The 17,306-nt window shown below is 40.4% G+C and overlaps 1 protein-coding gene across 3 annotated transcripts; it reads right to left on the reverse strand.

Moving 5' to 3' along the window:
• Positions 1 to 5,854: 5,854 nt before the first annotated feature.
• On the reverse strand, positions 5,855 to 17,229 carry si:ch211-114l13.12 (CMRF35-like molecule 8). 3 transcript variants are annotated; one of them, XM_067440612.1, is made up of 7 exons: positions 17,122 to 17,229; positions 16,702 to 17,031; positions 15,818 to 16,129; positions 7,249 to 7,458; positions 7,049 to 7,144; positions 6,894 to 6,949; positions 5,855 to 6,778 (listed from the first exon to the last, which is right to left on the reverse strand). In XM_067440612.1, the coding sequence occupies exons 1-7, from the start codon at positions 17,174 to 17,176 to the stop codon at positions 6,542 to 6,544; spliced, it is 1,296 nt and encodes a 431-aa protein (XP_067296713.1). In that variant the 5' UTR covers positions 17,177 to 17,229; the 3' UTR covers positions 5,855 to 6,541. The 3 variants fall into 3 exon arrangements, with proteins under 3 accessions (XP_067296713.1, XP_067296712.1, XP_067296715.1); XM_067440611.1 differs by lacking the exons at positions 15,818 to 16,129; positions 16,702 to 17,031; positions 17,122 to 17,229 and adding exons at positions 7,797 to 8,108; positions 8,722 to 9,051; positions 9,142 to 9,247; XM_067440614.1 differs by lacking the exons at positions 7,249 to 7,458; positions 15,818 to 16,129; positions 16,702 to 17,031; positions 17,122 to 17,229 and adding exons at positions 7,797 to 8,108; positions 8,722 to 9,051; positions 9,142 to 9,247.
• Positions 17,230 to 17,306: the final 77 nt, after the last annotated feature.

The raw sequence follows: 17,306 nt of genomic DNA on the forward strand, positions 1-17,306 counted from the left end.
CTGTTACTTTCACTTTAGAATGGCGTCGTTTGCGCGCTGACGTCACTTATTTACGTAAGTTACGTTTCGCCTATCTTTAAAACGCATGCACCATAACGCCATAAATGCATGCGAAAACTTGACATAATAGGTTAATACAATTTTAAAAACGCCAAAGTAATAATAAAAACAGCAAAACTGAGTACAAAACGAGTTTTGACTATGCCATCTGAGGTAAAACAATATAATTATAAGGAATTACTAGTGTAGTTTAGATTACAAATCTTTATTGTCTACGCAGGTGGAAATTCATCTTCAGCCTCACAAAAATTATTCATTTGAATTCCCAATCCAATACAGCAAACACACTAAGAAGAAACTTGCAAGAATTACATGCCCATGCATTACAAACGTATAAACTAATTACAGTAAGACCATATGAGATAATATCACTAAATAAATAACCAGCCCTTGTAACATAATCTACATCAATTTAGTACATAGATCATTCATTTTATTTCAAAACAAAGCAGATATCTCTTTTATGATTATACTTACAGAATTATACAGATTATCACACACACATATACAAACATTATAATTTTTTATATCGCATACACACAAAACAGTCCATTCAAATCTACTCAGCCTGAATTATTCATAATGATCCATTCCTTTGAATCATTTTGAAGAAAGGCATTAACATGGTACAGGGTCATACCAGGACAATATTTGAAGTATTTTAAAATGCATTACTGGAAGAAGTTAGACAAAGATATGCTTGAGTGTTATTGGCTTTGTCTGTAAAGTACTTAAGAGACTTACTTTATGAACAACATAAAAAAGTTTTAAAAAAATTGTCAAGACAAACTTTAGATTGAGAAAGCCTAGTCTGAAAGTTTGAAATAGTTTTTAAAGCTAAGTTTGAAGATTCAGTTTAATGTTCAAAGTAGTTTTCTATCAGAAACAAAAACATGATAAATAGATAGATACAGATAGACACATTACAGACAGACAGACCGACCGACCGACCGACCGACCGACCGACCGACCGACCGACAGACCGACCGACCGACCGACCGACCGACCGACCGACCGACCGACCGACCGACCGACCGACAGACAGACAGACAGACAGACAGACCGACCGACCGACCGACCGACCGACCGACCGACCGACCGACCGACCGACCGACCGACAGACAGACCGACAGACAGACAGACTGGCCTGACAGACAGACAGACCGACAGACAGACAGACAGACAGACAGACAGACAGACAGACAGACCGACAGACAGACAGACAGACCGACAGACAGACAGACAGACCGACAGACAGACAGACAGACCGACAGACACTAGGTGAGTGGCTGGTGTATGTCGCCTAATTCAGGTGCAAATCAGGGAGCTCACAATTATTCGCTTTCGATTCGCGATTGCACATACTATCTAATGATTGTTCATTGAGCTGTGTCTACACTGGACATGAGCGGTACGATGTGACGCTACAAAAGACAATATGACCCATTATAAACATCACTGATTATAAGTAAGGGATAATCCACGGCTAGCCATGCATTAAAGGATTTTAATACACGGCGTAGAGGCGAAGAACCGCCCGTCGCGAAGCGGAGTTGCCTCTAGGTCGTGCATTAAAATCATTTAATGCATGGCTAGCCATGGATTATCCCGCTTATACCATGGTTATTTTCCAAGTTAAAAACAAGTTAAAGCTGTAACTGATGTTTTTTAAGAGACGGGTTAAAATGACGGTTGTTTTCTTACGTCTCGTTAGTTCCAGCACACCGTCGCTTTCAATAAAGTAGAGCCATCAAAATGTTTTTATATGAACAAATTATCACATTTATTTAAATTCATTATTAAAAGAGAGAGACAGAGAACTGAAGAGAGAGAGAGAGAGAGAGAGAGAGAGAGAGAGAGAGAGAGAGAGAGAGAGAGAGAGAGAGATGCGTTTGCGATCTCTTCTTTATGTCAGTCTGAAGATCCCCTCATTGCTTAAGCATATCAAACATAACTTAATGATTATTTAATGGATTTATTAAAATTATTTATGAATGACAGGCAACACTGCAGTGACAAGGCAATCTTTATTCGAACGAATCATCATTATAGCCTAGTGTGAAATAAACCCTGCGTCAACCTATAAAGACACATTACTTTTAATGCATTAAATTAAATAATAATATAGGTGCTTGAGTCTGTCAGTGTAGGCGTCACGACCATCATAGAATGTAAAAAACGCACGACACACGGGGACATGTTCCGCAACTCGGTGTCATGCAGGTGTCCGTGTCAGTGTCAGTCGCAATAATGTCAGTGACATGACAATGAAGACCGAATGTGCCACGGATGTGCCAATACGCGCATAGTTATAGATATGTATACGTATACATATCTGCGCATAGTGACATATGTGCCATTGGCTTCTGCGTGTCACGTCATGTCTCATGTCACTTAATGTCACCATAGATATGTAACGTTATCCACAACTTTCCTGCGAGTCTTAGTGGGCGTCGCCATGACACTCGACACTTCCGGTTGACGGTATCTCAGTTCCGGTTTAGCACACATAACAGTTATGCTGCGTTCATCAGAAGCGAGTGACGTGAATAAATACCGCTATTTGCGCGAACATGGACGCGTGAACATTTTGACTCCTTTCGCTTCATTCACTACACAACAGACAAGAATTTGCATCATAGGAGGGGCTTCTGCCAGGCAGCGGCAGTCGTCAGAAGGACGAGCCGAGTTAAGGCTGCTCTCGCTGGGGTTGATGAGCGCTGAACGCCGCGGTCTCTCACCTCAGAAACCTACTTGCTTCCATAAACCATGCAACACAAACGGACCCGTTTGACATGTTGCCTAGCACCATACGCACCCAACGAGCTTCAAATAAACCCAAGAATTGTGATGTAGAAGTAGTATTTATATTTTAATATTTTAATTGTTGAAATCATGTCAGACATTGTCAGTAGACTTTTTTATCAACATGAAAATAAATGCATGAACTTCAATTAATTTAAGTGCATTGTAATAAAAATGAACATTTCATTGCTGTAAATTTAATTATTGAGTTTATATAATATATTAGTTTAACCTATTTAAAATACTGCAGTACAACTGTATAATTTTTTGCAAGGGGTATGTTTATTGTTTTCAATAATTTACAGATTTATTGTGTAGCAAGACCGCTCTAACAACCTAACGTTAAATAGAGACCCGCACTTCCGCGGGACCGAGGCACCCAGCACAACCGAGTGCGGCACGGGATCATATTTGACGGTGAATGCGGATGCGGGCGGCAAGATATTATTGTGTGCGTGTCGCGGGAAAACAAAATTATTTTGCGGGACTCCCGCAAAGTGGAAATATCTAACAAAATAAATAACTAGAAACAAATAAACCTTTATTTATAATAAAATAAAATCGATTTACAGGCGCATGGACGGAAGGTAACTCTCGCGTGGATCATAGGAACAGCCTACCACACAGTGGCAAAATGTGTGCACCGCATAACTCAGGTGAACCGCTTAGTGCTACAGATATTAGTAAGTTCTGGTAAGATAGTCAGATCCATGCGACCATCTGGGACATGTGATTGTTTTGCCTGAAGCGTTGTTGTAAAAGTCTGCTCCTGAATCCTCATAATACAACCAAGCGTTTAGCTGATAACAGTACAGACTAACGTAAACCGGAAGTTCGATACCAGCATGTTCTACATTGCCATAGCGATTAGGGGAAAGGTCAGAGTTCGGGAAAGTTGTGGATACGTATAGACATATCTGTGGTTGATACTGCCAGCTGCCACTGTCACTGTTTGCAAGCGTAACTGTGTTACTATGGTTACCAGTGTTTATAGTGGCGGATTAATTTCGTACTGTAATCAAATTGACTGGAAATACCTGTGCATTAAACGGTTTTACTGCACACCTTCCAGCCAATCAGAATCGAGTATTAAAACAGACTATGGTATAAAGGGTTATATTGTCTTCTGTTGCGTCGCATCGCACCACTCATGTTCGAGATTCATCAGACACTCCTTCGTTTCCACCAGAATGAACCGGGTGCTAGTTCGGCGCCAGTGCTAGTGTCCGTTCTAAGTTGGTTCGACTTGAGAGCCTTCTAAGAACCGTTTGCTTTTCCACAGGCTAAGAGCCACAACAGAGCCAGGTCTAACGTCATACCAGAGTCCTGCATGGGTCCATCCCGGACCCGTTAATATTTGCCCGTTGCCAGATTCGTGCCCGCAATAATTCACACACGCTAAAATCAATCCAATTAAAATGCTTTATTTTTTTTATCTTGCACCTCTCTTAACATCACAACAGCGTCATGAATGGGCTAAAGAAACAGGCTAAAGTGCCTTTATAGACTCGTTGTCAACAATTTTATATACTCCACTCACCAACTTTCTTTTTACTTCATCCATTGCTAATCCTGCAACGCTCGCTCCATCTGAGCTACGAGAGGCATCAACAAAAGTCGCAGTGGTGGTGACGTGATGGATCAAATGGCGTATCGTTGTTGCGTGTATGTGTAATGGTAAATTTGACATAGAAATTGTAATACAGTATGTTTGGGGGGGAAGAAGGACGACCGCATCGTTTTTCAAGAACAAGCGAACATTTAAAAGACTTAACCAAACAAAGCGAAAGTAACGCGGCCCCTCACCGACATCTACCGCGCACACACATTATAAAACAAACACAACTCAACGTAAAATCCAGGTCTGGTGATCTCTCGTCCGTATATACCGCCGAGCTCCCTCATGAGAGGATTTGAGACCGGTGTGGCTCGCAGGTGACGCTCATTCGCCATCACGCCCCGCTCGCTCCTCAACCCTCGCCACAGCACAGAAAAATATTGCACATATTTTTCATCCGTGCTTTTACCCGCCTGCATGGAATTAATTATCCGCCCGCACGTGTATTTTATAAATGTCACAATCCACCCGTTTTAGCCACTTTTATGCCCGCGGATACCTGACCCGTTGCAGGACTCTACTGCTAGCGAGGCAGCGGGAAACACACACACATACACACACAATTTCCAGGCATGTTCTATCTAATGCATCGACGCTGCGCAGACCAACCCGCATATGATATCCAAATATTGCCCGAGCGATTCAAAAGCATAAGGAGTCGTTTGCTCTCGCTGTTACTTTGATGTCATACGGCGATGTCACAGTGCAGATGCATCTCGAACGAGCCTTCCATCAACAATGCCGAACGTTGCGTTACTATTGATTCAACATCTTAAATCATCGGCATCAAAACACAGCGAATCCAACGCATTCACGCAGTTCACAGTAATTTGTATAGACGGTGATTATAAACGTGTGTGTGTAACTGGGTGAGCAGAGCAGACGTTTACAATTGAAGCAACTACTATGCAACTGAATTAAATGGATTTTATTCCCTTATAAAATCCGACAGTTTTCTAACTGACTCACCGACAGTAAGTAAACGACGGTGGCATATTCTATGCTAATTTCACAATTTTACTATTGATTCGGCATCGTAAATCATCGGCATCAAAACACTGTGAATAGAACGCATTCACACAGTTTGCAGTAATTTGTATAGACGTGATTATAAACGAGCAGCAGCTATTAGCTCCATTAGCTGCTATTTACAAAATGGCGGATCTCAAGTTTGTGTTCATCTTGTTGATCCCGCCCTCAGCACCTGACGTAAGCGGCTCTTACTTCTAGCCCAGCAATGTTTTGGTGCTACTTAAGAACCACTTTTTCCTGGCTTGGAGCTGGTGCTTTGGCTGTGGAAACACAAAGAACCGATTTGAAACTAGACTCTAGCTCTGAACTAGCACCAGCACTGCCTTTGTGGAAAGACACTCAGGCTCTGCTGTGCACAAATCCTCTGCCATGGTCCTGTCGATCATCTCACCGTACTCTCGTCACGTGTGTGTGTGTGTGTGTGTGTGTGTGTGTGTGTGTGTGTAACTGGGTTAGCAGATCAGACATTTACAATAGTTTACAATTGAAGCGACCGCTGTGCAACTGAATTAAATGGATTGTATTCCCTTATAAAATCCGACAGGTTTCTAACTGACTCACCGACAGTAAGTAGACGACAGTGGAGGGGTAATGTAAATGTAACAGCGGTGGCATATTCTATGCTAATTTTACCCTCAGGCTCATGGCAATATTGCAAGACAGCTTCTTATATTTGACGAGAAAGCTTGTCTTTTCTCGTAGCACGAGATCTCGTCACACCCCTATTATTTAGCATATTTGTTTAATGATTTAATTAAAATTGAATTAATTGCTTGTCATCAACTTATAAACCCCCTGCAATTCCCTCGCAACCCCCCACGCCTCAAACTGAACCCTTCAAAGCTCCAAAAGGTAACAAAATATCCTGCTGTAATTGTTACTCTAAGAGTTTTATATCATTGCGACAGGTAGAGATCGTTCCATGTTAGATATAGATCCGGGTCGCTATAGACCCGAATCTGTACGAATGATCAGCGAAACATTCACGCATTTAAGAGTTAATCTTAACTTGCTGTCCACAGTCGTTTATGGCATAACGGTGGCGTATTCACATGTTTCCGGCCCGTCAGAAGTCCTGTTTGAATGGAGTGTGGCTGAAAACTTGACAGTGGAGTAGTTGAGATCGTCAGAGGGGCTGCTGGGTAATTGGGCCAAAGCATAGACAGAGGCGTCGTGTTCATATAGTACAGGAAAGACCAAACTGTAGTCAGGATGATCAAGTGTGTTCAGGATCTCTTCGTAATCAGAGACAGCATGAGTGGCCTGACAGAAGAGAAAAGAAGAGAGCAGAGTAAAATCAAATGGTTTAAGATCGGAGAAGATGATTGGACTCCACAAATAAAAGAGCAAACTCAAACAGGTACATGATGAAACTCACGTCTCCATTGGGCAGATGCTCAGTCGGGCCTTGAACCACATCTCTGGGCTGTTTCTCTGTTTTATGACACCAGATTTATTGTTTTGTGACTCTGAACTTCAGTTTGACTAGGAAAATGAGATGTAATAAAAATGGTTTTTGAGGAAGACGGCTACCTTCTTTCTTTTGTCTCCATCTGAAGCACATGAACAGTGAGAATCCAAACACTGTCAGGATCCCTAAGACCACCATCAAGACCAACATGGTAAAACCTTGAAAAACAGACACACAAAAAAAACGTGGATGTGACTCTAAATGTCCTATTTCTAAAGAAAATTGAGCAAAAAAAGGCATTCAAAACTTTGAGCGACTGAACTCATCATCTCTGGTTCTGGTTTTGATGACACTGAAATATTAGACGATGGGGACCGCACTGAAGGTGATATTGAGGATGATGATGATGATGATGATGATTGAGGGAATACAGACGTGACGGGTCTGTTAGATGCAGTTTCTGCTGCCGTTGGTTTGCTGGTGTGATCTGCAGATGTTGTGGTCGGTTTAGCTGACGTCGTCTTTAATGTGACTGAAGCACAAATAATCATCGGGTTTAATTCATGACAGTCTTCAGTTTATTGCAGTTATTACAGATATGATGACACTAAAGAAAAGCGATTAAGCAAAGCTTTTAATACATCGAGCATGCTTTTCTGAATAAATATGCAATGTCGTTTTTAGCACGAGGTCATGTGATTTCTTTGTAGTTTCCCCTGACACAGCTGTCAGTAACGCTTCATTGATGTCGAGGGTGTGGTGGTGTAAGTGTGACCAGCGATGTGTGGTTGGCATTCTCACTAGCTAGTGTACAAAGAAGGAATCATTAGTTTTTTGTTCTCAAATATAATATCAAATGGCTGATCTTACCTTCATGAATCTTGAGCTCAGTCACTGAAATCCACTTGTTCTTTTGTCGTGTCTCTGCAGCTCCACACCAGTATATCCCAGAATCCTCTAGTGTCAGATCCGTGATGGTCACAGTAAAAACTCCTGCAGATTGATCATCTCTCAGAGAGAATCGTCCGTTAATGTTTGTTTTTGATGAAACTTTGATACCCGATGTCTCACAGAGCGACGGGTCACTTCCTTTGCAGATGAATTTGTCATTGTTCTTCAAATCATTTTTATAACGGCAGATGATGTCCAGATGCTGTCCAGTCTCAGCAGGCACGACAGACACTAAATCAGAGATAAACGAGAGATTCAAGTGTCTCAGAGTCTCTTTATTGCTCAGGATACTGACTCCTGTTTTATCAGAGACTCGTGTCAATAATGTCAGCTATTGCTGCTTTACATTCATTCACACGGACTATCACTGCGAGCTCCGCTTACACACACTGATAATGGAGAGAACATCGTTCACTACAGAAACACCTGAGGTGACAAAATACAAACACACACCGACATTTTCAGGTGCAAGTTATGAAAAAAAGTATAAAAATACATTTGAACTGCACAACTCAAATATTTAAAAAAGGCTTGCTTCTAAAAGGCTGATGAAAGCCAAATAATTTGAGTTGCTCAGTTATAATTTCAGTTTTTTCTAGTATTGTAGGTCTAGTATCGGTGTTTGTGTTGGTTTGGTGTGAACACACTCATCATGTGCAGAGGATACTGTGGTTTCTGTTATCTCGCCTCTACATCTCTGAACTGAACTCTCAAAGACACAAAGAGACTTCAGTAATGTTACTTCACCAGTATATTAGTCATATATTAATTATGTTTATATGTATTTTACACCATATCTATGTGCACTGTCCACTTCACTGATATAAAGTATAATCTGACTTACCAGGTTTAACTTCCAGACGAATCTCTCTATAGTCATCAAATCTTCCCAGTCCTGTCTTCACAACACACAAGTATTGGCCTTCATCATCTGTTCTCAGATCAGTGATGGTGACGGTGAAGATGTGTGTCCTTCTGTCATCAGTCAGAGAGAATCTCTTGTCTTTAGCTCCAGATCCAGAATCAACAGGAATGTCTTTATTTAGCAGTGAACATTTTCCTCTGCAGAGATATTTTTCATTTGTTTCATATCCAGTCTCATAAGGACACCGTATTTCAACTTTTCCTCTTTCATGTGCAGTGAAAGTCAAGATCTCTGTCTCCCATGCCACCACTGAAAACATAAAGAGAGAGAAATGCAGCTGAGAGCAAACTCGGACCTGATTGAGAACATGAGCTCAGAATAAACTGAATAAACTCTTACCTGACATGAGCAGCAGGTTAAATATGAGGAGTTTATGATCACAGATCGGGATCATTCTGATCTATCTGTGTGTCGGTCGGTGGTGTCCGGTCTCAAAGAAGAACTGCTCTCTCTCTCTCTCTCTCTCTCTCTCTCTCTCTCTCTCTCTCACTATTATTTGCTCCTCCTTTTTATGAAATGCAGATGGAGCTCCCTCTATTGACATCTTCATTGAATAAATTCAATCTTACATTTTCAATTTTTCATTTATTGATTTAGCAGACACAAATAAATTCAGTCTCAGCCTTAGAAGAGATTTAGGACTTTTAAGAACACACATGACTGAAAATATATTTAATCAATGTGTTTAAACTGCATGTTTGACCACTTGGTGTCAGTATGATGTAACATTGACATTATTATCCATAATGACAGGATGGGCATAAAATGTTACTTTGACATTGTTCAATTTTTATATTAAGTCTTCATGTGAAGTTTATCGGAAAAAAATGAGAAAATGTGAAAAAGGAAGAATGACAAAAGCAGCAGATGTTAAAGAGTGTAGCTGTTATTTCACACACACTATACTGATGAACCTGCACTTACTAAAATATAGGCCTATAAACATGTTCATAGTGGGATATACGTCTGGTTTAAAACAGTCATTTTCCTTCACAGACTAATTCAATTAGTAGAACAAACTTTATGCAAAAGAGATTTGTGTGAACAAGCAGTAACGGCTCATCTAGATGAAGAGATACAAATAAATAATACAAATCTTTCCAAATACCCAGCAAGCAGTAGCCATCATTTGACCATCTCAGTTAACTATGGACCTGATATAGTCTGGTTATGAGTAACCCACTTCCAGCCAAAATAACCTTGAACTTGATTTTTGCCAAAAAAAAACTTGTAAAATAGGGTTCAACAAAAATCAAAAATAACAAATAAATAACTTATTTGTTTGTGAGTTTGTGTACATCGTTCACCAAGAATACACATTTTATAATTAATAACAGAATCGGATGTAGTCTAATGTGGTTTTTTCTGTGCATTACACAACTCTAAACACATTTCCTGTCATATATGTATATGAAGTCAACCGAGCCAATCCGAGTAGAGCATCACATGAAACCACGCCCCATTCTGCAGCCTGAAGCCAGAGCTGCGTTCCAGTTGGTTTTTATTATGCCCTTCACTTGCTAACTTCCCTCCGTCTCATAATCGAGGGAGCGAGGGTCTGTCCATATAAACTTCCCTCGTCCACTTCATGAAAAATGGCCACCGGGATTCCCCAAAGGGAAGTGCTTAGGGAAGTTCACAAATGTGTGTCTAAAAGTGGAGTGGAACGCAGCAAAAGTCCAGCAGTGTCTTTGGCTGTGTTTATAAGTTACTGCCTCAAACTGATCGATTGTGTTACCTAAGCTCACAAACAGTGAACATAAAATTGATATTATTGCCGTTGTAACGGTTAATATCCCGATTCAGGATTGATAGTGTACTCTAATTTCAATCGTATCGCTGGACGAATAGTTGATAAAGTGTTAAATATTAATTTTGAATCCTTTTATATGTATATGGTTCCTTTTACTGTAATTCAATACCCCTTTGAGTTATTTTATCCGAATAATTTCCTACATAGTCATCAGTGTCCCAATGTATACACTGCAAAAAATGCTCTTCTTATTTTGTATTTTTGTCTTATTTCCAGTGAAAAAAAAAAAAAAAAAAATACATAATCTTAAATCAAGATGCATTTACTAGATAAGTACAATGACATAAGATATTTTTTCTTGTTTTCTTGAAAATAAAGTCAAAATGAAGTGATTTTTTGCTCACAATGAACAAAATTATCTGCCAATGGGGTGAGAAAAATAAATTGTATTTCTGTTTGGGACAGAAACAAGAAACAAGATTTTAGTCAGAAACAAGATAATTTTTTGTATTTTTTATTTTATTTTTTATCTTATGTCATTTTAGCCTAGAAATCTAGACATACCCTAGCGGCAGTAAATCTAATTTGCCGCGAGTGTCGTCTAGCAACTCTCAATAGTCTTCTGAGCTGTAAACGGCAAACTCTGGTCGGGCCAATCACATCGTGTATAGAGTCGGTGGGCGGAGCTTAACTTAATGACGGCCGAGTTGCGTTTGTGTGCTTCTAGTAAACACAGAAACTGGCGAACGGCGGTCTTTCGAATCAGCTTTGACCGCGACTCTGGAAGACTTGGAGTTAAGCTTTTCTCTGAGAAAAGAACAAAGAACGGCACTGAAGTCATTCTTAAGAAGGGAAGATGTGTCCGTAGTTTAGCCGACCGGATACGGTGAATGTTTAATCTGTCAACGAGCTCTGCTTCACCTTCGTTGCTCTGGTTGGTTGTAGCACTATCCTATCGCGTGCAGAGGGAGTTTGAAAGACAACCGTTTATCCCGCCCCTCGGATTGAGCTGTCTATGGTGAGTTTCCAGACCAAACATCTTGATGTGGGTCTGGCTTATCAGGCTAATGTCATTTTACTTATCTAGTAAATGCATCTTGATTTAAAACATTTTAGATATCTATATTAGAAACAAAACAAAAATTCTAAGAAGAGCATTTTTTTGCACTGAAGTGAGTTAGCGTCCTTTACCGTCCTTACCAGTGCTCGGATTTATGTAGAGGATATACTGATTTATGAGCTCAGGAGCTAGAGAACTGATTGAGACGCACCCTAGTTTTCTTGTAGATACACACAGTATTAGGGGCTGTTCACACAGAACCTTTTGTCCATTCCACTTTGCTATATTTTCCATTGATTTTCAATGTAAACACGCTCTAGACGTCTTTATTCGTTGTGCTCGTGTCTCACGCCCTGGGACGGTATTCCAAAAATGCAGCGCACAAGTTAAAGATGAAAAATGTGTCTCTAGACCTTGGGTTTCACTGAATTTATCTCATGTTTAACAGCAAAAAAACTCATGGTTCAAAATACTTAAAAGTTCTTCAGATCCAGATACATAACCGAACAGTTTCCCTCAGTTTTATAAGGTCATGGACTAACAATAGCCCGTAGTTCCTTCCCTAATAAAGTCCTGTCTGAATGATCTGTAGTTTGATATATGGCCGTTGAATAGGTGAGAGTATCAAAGGCGTCGTGTTCACCAAACACTGGAAGGCCCAAACTGTAGCCAGCAGAATTATTTGTGCAAATGATCTCCTCATAATGACAGACAGTCTGAGTGGTCTGAAATAAGAGAAGAAAGAGTCACCTGAGCAATGACATGGTCAACACTGGTAAAGGTGATAAGAATTCAACAGACTGAGATCAAACTCAGACTAACACATAATGAAACTCACTTCTTCAGTAAGCAGGGTTTCACCCGAGACATGAACGACACCTTTCATCTGCACTCCTGGGTCATGACAACAGACAAAATATAATTAAAGGCCTTTCGTTTGACAAGATCTGAAAGTCCACTTATGTAAATGAGGGTGACAAATATTCTACAGCATGTAAAAAAAGATGTTTTGACAGAGAAAGAGTTTTACCTTCTCTCTTTTGTCTCATTATGAAATAAATAAATGATGAAAACCAAACAACATCAGTATCATCATAACCGATGACATGACGAATGTTTTAAAACCTTAAAAAACAGACAAAAAAACATCAGAAAATAATCACAAATCTGGACGATCTGATGTTTGAAAGCAGCAGAATACGTACCTAGTTGTAACTGTGGTGATGGTGAAGTAAGAGACGATGAAGCTGGAAGTGGTTGTGATGAGGTTGAAGATATGGCGGTTCTGATGGATGTTCCATCTTTAGACGCTGGTTTAGTCGAGTGTTTTGAAGCTGTTGTGGTTGGTTTAGCTGATGTTCTCTCTGATGTGACTGAAGCACAAATAATCATTGGGTTTAATGCATGATGTCACATCTACATTATCTACAGATTAGGACATTAAAGCTGCAGTCTGTAAGTTTTGCCTCTTTGTCGCCATCTCTGTTTGAAATCTGCAACTGCAGTTTTTTGTGGAATTATCATCTTTAGGTGGGTTGTGCATCGGCTCGGCTCCTCAGCGCGGATGAATCTAATGTTTTGAGGAGTGTGTCAAGTCAAGTCACCTTTACTTATATAGCGCTTTTACAATGCCGATTGTTTCAAAGCAGCTTCACAGTTTTAACAGGAAAATACTGTACAGCCGTTCTGGAGAAAACGGTGATGTTATCTAGCTCATTTCAATTATCATATAGTGTCAATGTGGGCAGATCAGGAATATGGTTTAAATGTAACCCAACTGAGCAAGCCAAAAGCCAAAGGCGACGGTGGCAAGAAACCAAAACTCCTTCAGGGCCAGAATGGAGAAATAAACCTTGGGAGAAACCAGACTCAGTCGGAGTGCCAGATCTCCTCTGGCCAAATGGAAAAAAAACTGTGTATGATTATGGCAACATAAGATTATGGCAACATTACAGGTCAGAAATCATATAAGATCAATAGATATTCTTAAAGGGGGGGTGAAATGCTGTTTCATGCATACTGATCTTTTTACACTGTTAAAGACTTGGAATCCCATACTAAACATAGACAAAGTTTCAAAAGTTAAGGTGGACGTTTGATGGGAGTATTTCTTTGTCAAAAATACTACTTCCGGTTAGTCATAAGTTTCGGCAAGTTTTTTGAGATCATGCGTCCCCTTTGACGTTAATGGGGGCGGAATTTCCTTGTATGGGCCTTACGGACAATTCTACCGGAAGCGCGTGAGAGAGAGAGAGGGAGAGAGCGAAAGTAACAGGCTACGCCCATCAAAGCGCTGGCTTGTAGGATGCTGGACAGGTGATGTGCACATAACAATGTCACCAAAAAAGTGCTTTTTGGTTGCCAGACCAAGACAGTCCTGCACAGATTCGCCAAAACCCCGCGTTAAGGCAACAGTGGATGGAATTTGCTTTTCCGGATCAGCAACTGAGTTGCGCGAATGTTTATATCTGTTCGCTGCATTTCGGTGCCGACTGTTTCATAAACAAGGCCCAGCTCGACGCCGCATTTTCCCGATCGCCTAATGCTGAAGGATGGAGCAGTCCCAACGATAAAGGTCCCAACGTTAGAACCGCAGGCGGTGAGTAAGACTGCTTCAAATGTCTGTGTTTTTGCCTATGCTCATCAAGTAGCCCAAACATGATCACGTATAGTTAATTGATCAATGGAGCATGCGATGTGTAGTGCGTGTACATTTGTTTAGCTGGCCACTATATGTGTAACTTTATGTTTGTGTATTGTAAAAGCACTCCAAACAACAATACACAAAGAGGGGGGAAATATGTTGAACTAAATAAGCGCGCTTCTTCATTCAAATGCGCTACTATTCCGTGTCTTTCTATGTAAACACTAACTTAGCCTTCCGCTTACTGTCTACACAAACCACGCGTAAACACACACACACACGTGCACAACTGCACTTCCCACATGTACACCTTCAAAGACAAAAATACGACGATATAATTCAAGTATAAATATGTAAATAACACAAGCCGCTAAGCATATTATATAGTTAGTGTATAACTTGTACCACATACAGACGTCCTGCTCTAGTCGTTTTTGCTGCTGCTCCTGTTCAACTGCAGCCTCTGGGTCTGATTCCGGATCATAGATGTATGGCTGTATCTGATTAAAAGCCATATTTTTATTTTGAATAAAGTTTTTCCCGCTGTTAGTGATGACACAGCTTTACGACGCACTCAACACGGCGGCGCACACGTCATTATTTAGCTCTGCTCACACGACACACTCCCACCCGCTCGGCTTTTTCCGGAAAGACTCGGAACAGCGCATCTTTCTTATATAATTATTAAAAAAATAAAGACTTTTCGGAGATATGCAGGATGCAATGCTACTCTATAGGTACTCAAGATTGACAAGACACTGACTGAAACTGAGTGTTTCACCCCCCCTTTAAGATTATTTAAAAGATTGGACTCGTCACGCTGGAGACTGGTTTATTGAGGATGTCAGCATTTACAGGCGGAGTTTAATTGACCCACTCTCTGCAGGTCCACCATTTGGATACGGCCTGGATATGTGTGGCTGTCACTCATTTATCGAACCGCTGTGATACTAACAACATCAGCAATATTTGACTACGTGAAAAAAAGGCTAAAAATGACCCGCCACCTGCATCATCCTTACAATTGATACTACTATCTTCTTCTTTATGTGTACAGACGTGACGTAATGACACTAAGAGATGCTCGAATTTCCTGCAGAAATCCACCGGTACCACTCAAATTATAACACATTATTACAAGCTTACCGTTGGGAATCTGGCTGAGGTAAGGAGATAGCTTTGAACACTGAAAAGTGGAATTTGGATCATTTTTTACCCAAAATAGTTACGGATTGCAGCTTTAACATTATCTAAATGACAGTCTGTAGTTTATGCAGTTATTGCAGAATAAACGCTATTTATAATTGTTTGCTTGTATATATTGAGCATGCATTTTAGAAGAAGGGGCACAAAGTCATGTGACCACTTTCCAGTCACAAAGCTGTTATTAACACTTCACTGAAGTCAGGGTGTGGTGGAAATATAGTTCTGTGTGTGAGACCAGCGACATTTGTTCATTACAGTCTTCTACGTTAAACAAAGGACAAATTAATATTTAACTAACGCATTTAACACTCAGATTATGTTTTTAAAAATGATATCAAATGGCTGATCTTACCTTCATGCATCTTGAGCTCAGTCACTGAAATCCACTTGATCTTTAGTCGTGTCTCTGCAGCTCCACACCAGTATATCCCAGAATCCTCTAGTGTCAGATCCGTGATGGTCACAGTAAAAACTCCTGCAGATTGATCATCTCTCAGAGAGAATCGTCCGTTAATGGCTCTTTCTGATGAAACTTTGATACCCGATGTCTCACAGAGCGACGGGTCACTTCCTTTGCAGATGAATTTGACATTGTTCTTCAAATCATTTTCATAACGGCAGGTGATGTTCAGATGCTGTCCAGTCTCAGCAGACACGACAGACACTAAATCAGAGATAAACGAGAGATTTAAGTGTCTCAGAGTCTCTTTATTGCTCAGCATACTGACGTCCATCCTGTTTTATCAGAGACTCGTGTCAATAATGTCAGCTATTGCTGCTTTACATTCATTCACACGGACTATCACTGCGAGCTCCGCTTACAGACACTGATAATGGAGAGAACATCGTTCACTACAGAAACACCTGAGGTGACAAAATACAAACACACACCGACATTTTCAGGTGCAAGTTACGAAAAAAAGTATAAAAATACATTTGAACTGCACAACTCAAATACAAGTTGCTTCAGTTTTTTTTTCATTTTCAGTTTTTTCTAGTATTGTGGGTCGGTGTTTGTGTTGGTTTGGTGTGAACACACTCAGCATGTGCAGAGGATACTGTGGTTTCTGTTATCTCGCCTCTACATCTCTGAACTGAACTCTCACAGACACAAAGAGACTTCTGTAATGTTACTTCTCCAGTATATTAGTCATATATTAATTATGTTTATATGTATTTTACACCATATCTATGTGCACTGTCCACTTCACTGATATAAAGTATAATCTGACTTACCAGGTTTAACTTCCAGAAGAATCTCTCTAAAGTCATCAAGTCTTCCCAGTCCTGTCCTCACAGCACACCAGTATTGGCCTTCATCATCTGTTCTCAGATCAGTGATGGTGACGGTGAAGTTGTGTGTCCTTCTGTCATCAGTCAGAGAGAATCTCTCGTCTTCAGCTCCAGATCCAGAATCAACAGGAATGTCTTTATTTAGCGGTAAACATTTTCCTCTGCAGAGATATTTATCATTTGTTTCATATCCAGACTCATAAGGACACCGTATTTCAACTTTTCCTCTTTCATGTGCAGTGAAAGTCAAGATCTCTGTCTCCCATGCCACCACTGAAAACATAAAGAGAGAGAAATGCAGCTGAAAGCAAACTCGGACCTGATTGAGAACATGAGCTCAGAATAAACTGAATAAACTATTACCTGACATGAGCAGCAGGTTAAATATGAGGAGTTTATGATCACAGATCGGGATCATTCTGCTCTATCTGTGTGTCGGTCGGTGGTGTCCGGTCTCAAAGAAGAACTGCTCTCTCTCTCTCTCTCTCTCTCTCTCTCTCTCTCTCTCTCTCTCTCTCTCTCTCTCACTATTATTTGCTCCTCCTTTT

This window comes from Pseudorasbora parva, chromosome 4 (genome assembly GCF_024679245.1).
Source record: "Pseudorasbora parva isolate DD20220531a chromosome 4, ASM2467924v1, whole genome shotgun sequence".
Lineage (NCBI taxonomy): Eukaryota > Metazoa > Chordata > Actinopteri > Cypriniformes > Gobionidae > Pseudorasbora > Pseudorasbora parva.